At 32.9% G+C, this 8,207-nt stretch overlaps 1 protein-coding gene across 4 annotated transcripts; it reads right to left on the reverse strand.

Annotated features, from left to right (window-relative positions):
- Nucleotides 1-3,615: 3,615 nt before the first annotated feature.
- On the reverse strand, nt 3,616-6,953 carry LOC18054629. Of its 4 annotated transcripts, none has more exons than XR_002903928.1 (7): nt 6,805-6,925; nt 6,109-6,270; nt 5,097-5,210; nt 4,776-4,877; nt 4,334-4,637; nt 4,122-4,188; nt 3,616-3,934 (listed from the first exon to the last, which is right to left on the reverse strand). XR_002903928.1 is itself a non-coding variant. In XM_024177649.1 (7 exons), exons 1-5 carry the CDS (start codon nt 6,909-6,911, stop codon nt 4,376-4,378), a joined length of 429 nt encoding a protein of 142 aa, XP_024033417.1. In that variant the 5' UTR covers nt 6,912-6,953; the 3' UTR covers nt 3,616-3,934; nt 4,122-4,188; nt 4,334-4,375. The 4 variants fall into 4 exon arrangements, 3 of the variants coding, with proteins under 3 accessions (XP_024033417.1, XP_006453469.1, XP_006453471.1); XM_024177649.1 differs by having other exon boundaries at nt 4,334-4,396; nt 6,186-6,270; nt 6,805-6,953; XM_006453406.2 differs by having other exon boundaries at nt 3,629-3,934; nt 6,186-6,270; nt 6,805-6,953.
- Nucleotides 6,954-8,207: the final 1,254 nt, after the last annotated feature.

The following is an 8,207-nucleotide window of genomic DNA, read 5'->3' on the forward strand; positions in this document are numbered from 1 at the left end:
ATGCTAGCGCATAATCCTTACATAAATAGTCTCTTGACTCGCCGAGTTCAAACAACACGGCAGCCGTAAGCTTTTATTCGTTTGAGTCAAAGTTTCACCAAGGAAAGGTCACGAATCAAAACCCGTTGTGTAGAGACATATATTTCTTTAATAAAAGCTTATTTTAATAAAACAAATGAACCCAATAAACACACTTGGCTTCAAGTCTTATGAACTGTTAACAACTTCCTTAATTTAGTCTATGAATTTTCTTGGAATCGGCCATCCAAACAATGTCATTTTTGTAGACCCATATGGAGAAAAGTTTATTTTCGAAAATTTAAAAAAAAAAAATTGAAAAGTTTCTGATAAAATGAAATAAAGTGCAGTGTCTTTATTACCTAATCCAAAAAAAAAAAAAAAAAACTTTACTAATTCAAATCACATGGGAATATTCAAAGAATAAAACTAATCCAATCTCTATTAACTTTCTTATTATCTCATTTATCTCTCCAATTGTTTAATGCTTATACCATACCTTAGAACATTATTTATTTATTTTTTTGTTTCCCTTTGGTACTATGTTTGCTTTTGATTTACAAAATTGATAATGCTTGATAATTCCTTAGTTGGATAAGACAGCTGACAAAGAGTTAAATAATGTTTCACCTTTGCTGCTCATGAAATCTCTTCTGGCCTCCACACCCAAAAGATTACATCCTTATCGAAACCAAATTGGAAAAATTGACCAAATATGATATTACTTATTTTATGTGGCCAGATTTGTTACATTCTTTCCATGCTTTAAGGTTTAAATTAATGAGTTTTTAATATATATATCCTTTTGATTAATATTGATCCATTCGTAAAACTTCAATCTAATTATATCCAATCGCGCAGTAGATTTTATACGTTCAATATAATTCAAGAGAATAAGAAGGGTAGATTTAATTGAATATGATCTTCTTCTTTTTTTAATAAGAAAAGAAATTAAACTTAGCAAAATAAAGAAAATAAAATTGTCCTTAAAGAAGTGGGTGAGATTGAAACAAGCAACACAATCTTCTAATTTATCATGCATGCATGAAAGTTAAGTGCATTTTATGGATGGTCGACATAGCAATAAAAACTCCACTAGCATACTCCTCCACTTTTTGGAGATATGGTTGTTTATGGTGGACACAAACATTATAATAATAATAATGTGGCAAACCAATTTTTAGATGGACCTACATCGCTATAAATTGTAATCTTAAAGGAAACAAATCAAGTGGATAAGAATAATTATATATCAATGAAAATTAAAAAAGGGGTCCATCAATTTCCTAACCGGCTAGCTTGCTCTCAATATATACAGCATCTATTTTAAATTTTTGGGATCTAATTATTGTTGCAAAGGCTTCTCTTATCATGTCAGGTCAAGGATTTTTGCTTGTAGTTTTAATGGAACATGATTATAGGGTTGTTTATACTCCTAAATCATGTAATTTAGTGGCTCAAGGTTTAGCAAAAATGGCCTTGTTCAGTTCGGAATCTCAAGTGTGGATTGAGGAGGTTCTAAAAAAAATTAAAAATCTTTGTAACTGTTTTGTTCTTTTGGAAATGAAATCATTTACCATTTAAAAAAAAAAAAAAAAGACTTTGGGAATTGCATGTGTGGTACATAAATTGGATTTGTTTGCTTAATCAATTGATTTTGCTAGCATGGCGATCAAGGACGTGTAGCCCATGAGTGAATTTTGAGACAAAAGCTTCTTTCATGAAGAAAAAAATAGTTCAATGAATTAATGTATAATTTCATCATCATGCATATTAAAAATTTATATTTTAGGATAACTCTATGTTACTTACACTCCATTAATATAATTCTTAAATTTGTCATAACATGTCTTAAATTGTGTAAAATTTAAAATATAACTCATTACTTGAAATTTTGATAAGATGTATGTTTTGTTTGGAACTGAAAGCTACAGTTGCTGTGAAAAAATTTATAATTATAAAATAAAAATTAATATTATGTAGTAAATATAATTTTTAAATAATAATTTTAACAAAATTAGTAAATATATAATAAATTTTTTATCGTACAAACATAAAATTAAATTAATTTAACTTTTAAAATACAATTACCAAATATTTGAGTATTATAACTTTTAACATATAACTGCCTAACTTTAATTTCAAAAAAACCAATATAAGTTACTTCATTACTTCAACTAACCATGGTTATGGGTTAAAGTTTTAACATCAAGATCAAGAAAAAAAACAATTCATTAAAAAAAACTTTAAGAAAAAAAGTAATAGAGCTGCAAACATTTGGTGGGAAGTGGCAATTAGTACTCTTCTTTAAATTGTGGTTCTAATATTCGCGTTCCGTGGAGAAGGACATGATGTGTCTCGTCCTTTCTTTTTGTTTTTTTTTTGTTTCGAAGGATTATTTAAATCATCAAAGTCAATTCAGATAAGATCAACTGAAATAAGGATGTCCCTGTGAATTTGGCAGCCCAGGCCACATGGATTGATTCTAATGGCTAGTCTCACACCAAATTTGGTAAAAGGTAGAAACAGCAGTGGTGGAGCCTGAATACAGCTAAATTCAAGCTGCCTTCTTCAATACACATTTCTCAATTAATTAAAATCCAACTTTGAATGGTGGCCTAAATTGAACACTTCAAACTTTTCAAAAATTGTTCTCCAGATTTCACATTCCTATTCACACCACACCCAAAGGGCGAAGCAAATAATTCCAAGTCTCCAATTAGGTTCCTTGAGCCTTCACGTATCAAACTTTTGATCAAATATTATACGTTTAGCCAGCACTTTTGGGTTGATTTTTTGATTTTCGAGAATTGAGACCCCACTCGTGAGGAGCCACGTTAGACGAAAACTTTGACATGTATTGTTGGTTGATTTGTGAGAATTCTATTCGTGTTAGTGGTCAATATTGGTAATCAATACTTGTGGATATCCAAATCTATCTAATTGTTCAGAAGGAAAAATCAATCTAATTTCTAGGAGCCCACCACGATCTTGAATAAGATTTGGACAGAGAAAAAAATATCACTTTGTACCAAAGCCTTTTGCCTGGTTATTTGTTCAGCCACGTTTTGTGGAGTTGGAGAATTTGTTAGGCAATAATAGTATGATCATGAAAGTACAAGAAAAACACTGACGCACTTGAAGTGTTTGTCTTAATGTGTTTGGTAGTAGCTTCTCTTTTTTTTTAACCGAGTAGACGCACAAATCCCCTTTTAAGTTTGGTTCCCGCGTTGGCCTATCTGTCTATTCGTAAATTGTTGGAGAGTTATCCATTCACCAGACAAAATTAAAATTTTGAGGATCAGAGAGCATCATTTTCACTTAATTTTAACTTTTGACATTATATCAGTTGTGCGTTACAAACCTTAGTATTCATCAACAGCATTAGGAGAACACTTTGAAATGGGTTTGTTATTTTAAGCGCCCTGTTTACCTGTTCCATTTATCTCTCTTCTGCCTCCATTGATCTTAGTGCAGGTTTCGTTATCAGTTTAAACCAACCTTTTTTTTTCCGAGAAAGGAAAGTGCTTATTAGATAAGAAGCACACCAAAAGATTGAGATGTTTTTCACCTAACAACATTTAATACATTACTAACTCAGGTTGGCAAATACCAAATCCTTGGCGGTTAGCTTCATTTACTAATAATTTAATTTGGCAACAGTCCATTCTTCTAACTTGGTGGTTGAATATTATTGAATGACCGCCAACTAATTCCAGTTCGTTCCAATCTGTAAAATTATGTCTTTTCACTATAATTTTCAGAAAGTACATTGCTGGTCTCCAGAAAAACATAAAGCCCTCCAGGAATGGTGTGGAAGAAAATTAATCACAAGTGCTTTTGAGGGTTTTTCTAAAGTAGCTGTCTTTGTAGAAGTGGTTGATGCTGCTGCTCGGAAGCGCTTTCTTTACAGGCACTACAGTAAAAGTGAATTGAATGGCTCAATCAATAAATACAAAAGCACATGGTTCGTGAATTTCCACACGGCCTTTCCCTCATGACCCGGTAATGTACACGAGCAACGAACAAATCCATATTCATTTTATTTAGGCATAAAAACAAAAGCTAAGTAGGTGGGAAGGTTCACCACATTGTATACATACCAGGGGAGATGAACTTTGAACTTAGAAAGCTGCAGTGAAAGGCCTAAAAGTTAATGGTCCATGGACCCTACAATTGGAAATAATAGTTTAAAAAATAGAAAATAAAAACACCAGAAATAGAAAATCGTCCCTTTGTGCACTGGCATTCAGTTATTACTGATTGAAGAATTAACATAAACAAAATCTTACGAAATTTAGTCCAGAAAATGTACCTAAATCAAACAAATCCTCTGTTCCAAATGTCAGCCGCTGATTTAACCAACAAGCAGTCGCCACTGTAGCCGAAAATGTTGTTATGCATCATATGAACCATGCAGTTTATAAAGCTCAGTTGCTTTAAAATTAAATGGTATAGTGTGTATGTCAGTCTTAAGAAAATACAGTGTGATAGTCTTGCAAGTACAATTTAAACATGTATTCAAAGAGTGGATCTGCTACTGCTTGAATTCAACAATTACATCTGCACAATGTCTAATGCACAAAAAAATGGACAATGGAAGACCAGTAACCAGCCAGCTGAAAGGGAAAAAAAAGAATCCATTAATCAAACTGGTTGTGGTCGATGCGCAATGGCTAGCTTCAACCTTCAAGCCAACTGAAGGAAAAAAGATTCATTCGTTTGTGCTTGTGTATGGAAGAAGGAAAATACTTCACCTGCTCTATAATATTCTTCCCCGTTTGACCTTCAATTACTAGGCCAACAGTGAGACCAATCATTGCCCATGCTCCGTTAATGGCCTCAATTTGCCGTCTTCTCTGAAAATGCAAAATAAGCCATCAGTAAACAAAGCTAAACTATATCCCACATTCAACTCCCCAATTTTTATTCAAGAGTGAAATTTGGGTATGCTGGTTATTGCCCTCCAATGTACTCATCAGGAAATATTTACGATAAACTACTGCTATCAATACTTAATACGACAAGAGAAGTCATTTATTATTCATTATCTTCATAAGATAGTGAATTTCCTCCACCTTGAATTTCTCTTTTGCTTGAATTTCTTGCATCTGTTTGTTGGCCAACCGTTTGGCTTCCAAAGGATCAACCATGATTATTTTTTTGCTTGAATCATTTGTCCTAGGAGATATCTGTATGAAGAAGAAAAGACGGGTGCACATTCATATTAATAAGACTGTGATTTAGCACAAAAGACAATTTTATTTCCATACAATGCTAAAAATACATGAAGCAGGGAATCAATTTCCTCCCATTGGCTGCAAGCAAATTAAGTGCCAAGGTGGTGAAATGATCTTAACCAAAAAGTGCGAGTTGAATCTCCAACAGATAGTAAAGGAAGGATGTGATCACAAAATATACGCACAGATGCAACATAAGCAGTGATCAGGATATAGTTTCCTAAGAAAGAGGATAATCTCTCAGTTAAGCATTCCCCTGAGCCGTCAACAGGCTTATAGGATTTTGGCGGCTGGAAACACGAGAGCCACTTAATAAATAGAGATACAATATTCAAACTCAGAAGGTATAGGGCTAACAATAAGCACTCACAAAAAATCTTATGTAAGGTTCTCTACTCTCTAGACAATATCTACAAGGAAGGTTTAAGAGCACTCAATGAATTACAACACATTAAGCGGTCCCCCAAAATTATGGGGGCTCATAACTAAGTCGCTAAGTAATCATTTAAGTACTCGCAAGAAAGTGACATTAAAGTGCAGAAAAGGGATAATTCACCTAACAATATGCCCCTCGGAAGAGGTCCTTTTAGTTTAAAAGGGAAAGCTTCTCTATAACCAAAGCGTTTTGCTTTTTGATTTTGAATTCTAGCCAAACAGGACTGATCCTTATGGTTTGTTTCAAATTATTGTTAAAAACTGAAGTGAACAGATGCGTGCTCACCCTTATCTAATACCGGTATGCTCCTCAGATAGATGGTTTGCAGTTATATCTAAATGAACTGAAAAAATGTCTAGACACAGGGATTGTACTAACATGAGCCACTCAACTGACTGGTCATCAATCACATACCTACAAGATCTTTGACCATAGTCAAACCAAATATATCTGGCATTATACATGTGGAAGGCTTGGGGGTTGATTCATACATTAGGATTAGCCAAGACTTGAAATGCTTGACCCTTGGTTCTACGAGTAACCAGGCTTACATTCAGGTCTCTTCTCCATCCCCACCTGAAAAGAGAAACGTAAAAAGATAAATTCCCCTTCAATCATAGTAGTCACGACATGAGGCGACCAAGCAATTTCATACTTGCATCACTACGAAACAACATAAACTACATGTTACATTTAATAACTGAAATTACTTCAAGGATGTAATATTGTTCTGGTCAAAACTATCCCACAAAACCACATGACCAAATACTTCCATTGTATTCAAAGTACTTCAAAAAATTTACCAATTATTTCATTATCAAGCCATGTATAATCTTCATTATTCACATTCTTGAAAAATTAAAAAACAACCTTTCACTATAGGAACTGGGAAAATGCCCAGAAAAAGTCGGTCAAAACAATCTGTTTAATTAATATTCATAAATATTTATTCTTATCAGTTAAAACCAAATGAACATGAATCCTTAAATAGATAACCATCCATTTTTTTCCCCCGGCAACCAGAGAGAAGACAGAAAATAATAAATAAAAAAAGAACCAAATAAAGGAAGGAATAAGAGGAAATGAAGAAGTGGGTAAGCGTGAACTTACTTCAAGAAAGTAGCAGAAGAACAAGGGTAACGAAGAGAAGAGGAGAACTCCGGAGCTCCATTGATGATGACGATGGCACGTGCTTGTACATCATATGCGGACGCCATCTCGATTCTCGCCCTTCTTTCTTTTCGGCCTTTTCACTTCTTTATCCTCCTATCCATATTTATGTATTTATTTATTCGTTGGGATTGATTGGACCAAATTTTTTATTTTTATTTTTTAAAATTTTTAAATTTTTTAATTTTTTAATTTTTTTGATAGGGACAGTTTTAGAGTTGGCAAAAATCTCTACGCTGACGGGTATTTTCAGAGATTTTTTTCATTCGGGAAGGGTATGAGGATAATTTTATACCCAATTTCTTATTTGGGAAAGGGACAAAAAAATTTTTTAACCCAATTTCTTATTCAGGGAGGGGACGAGGATGAGGTGGAATCCCCATCCCCTACCCATTTTTCTATTTTAATTTTTAATTTAATTTTTAATTTAATTTTTAATTTTTAAAATTACTAGTACATAAATTATAAAATTATAAGTATTGGTAAAAATAAAAAATATCAAAATATTTATATTATTAAACTTTTAGGCCTGATTAACTAATTAAAGTTCTAAATTTTTATTTAGGACATTAAAAAGACCGGACAGATTCTATTAGCCCAAAAATTTTGTTTTAATTTTAATATTCATTAAATATTTTAAACTTAAATCTATTTTTTATTTATTTTTAAATGTTATAATTGCCACAGCAAATCACAATTTTAATATCTAATCTAATCTAATATTTGCTCTTGATTTGCTTTGACTTAACTATTATGTAGTAAAGGAAATAGTCTACATTTATAAAGTGCCCACGCTACCATTGAAAAGTTAATTTTGAATCTAAATTTGATTTTATTTGTTATAATTTTATATTAGACTATTAATTTATTCATGATAGTTTGTATCCCTTGCATGCTGCGTTACTTACTAATTTAATGTATGTGACTTTTGTAATGGACATTAATGTAAGATATATTTCGAACTTTACTTTTATTTGAATTTTTTATTTTAATATGATTAACTCAAAATCGAAAACAAAAAAAAATTATATTAATTATTCGGGAATCGGGGACCTTCGGGGATCCCCTGTTATTATTCGGGGAGGAGATAGAGATTCTCTTAAATAATTCTGACGGGGACGGGGTGAGGATGGGGACATACGCAAAATATCAGGGATGAATACAAAGAGATTGGTCCCCTCCCATCCCCTCCCCATTGCCATCCCTAGATTGTTTTCCTTCGCTCGCTATCGTTAATCAAGGCATTACATAACGGTCGTTTAATTTGGGCGGGACCGAGGGGGTTGCCGTCGTTAACTGTGATGGACAGACGGTGGCTCACAAGTCACAAACATTTCTGTGGG

Source organism: Citrus clementina, unplaced genomic scaffold (genome assembly GCF_000493195.1).
Source record: "Citrus clementina cultivar Clemenules unplaced genomic scaffold, Citrus_clementina_v1.0 scaffold_1, whole genome shotgun sequence".
Classification (NCBI taxonomy): Eukaryota; Viridiplantae; Streptophyta; class Magnoliopsida; order Sapindales; family Rutaceae; genus Citrus; species Citrus x clementina.

What these genes read in the sequence shown, in the direction of transcription:
- LOC18054629 (XM_006453408.2), bottom strand. Translation starts at nt 6,911, where the DNA reads ATGGCGTCCGCATATGATGTACAAGCACGTGCCATCGTCATCATCAAT. An exon ending in AAGTCTTGGCTAATCCTAAT is followed by an intron (nt 5,211 to 6,185) that starts GTATGAATCAAC and finishes TTCTTCATACAG; the next exon opens with ATATCTCCTAGGACAAATGA. An exon ending in AAGCAAAAGAGAAATTCAAG is followed by an intron (nt 4,878 to 5,096) that starts GTGGAGGAAATT and finishes TTGCATTTTCAG; the next exon opens with AGAAGACGGCAAATTGAGGC.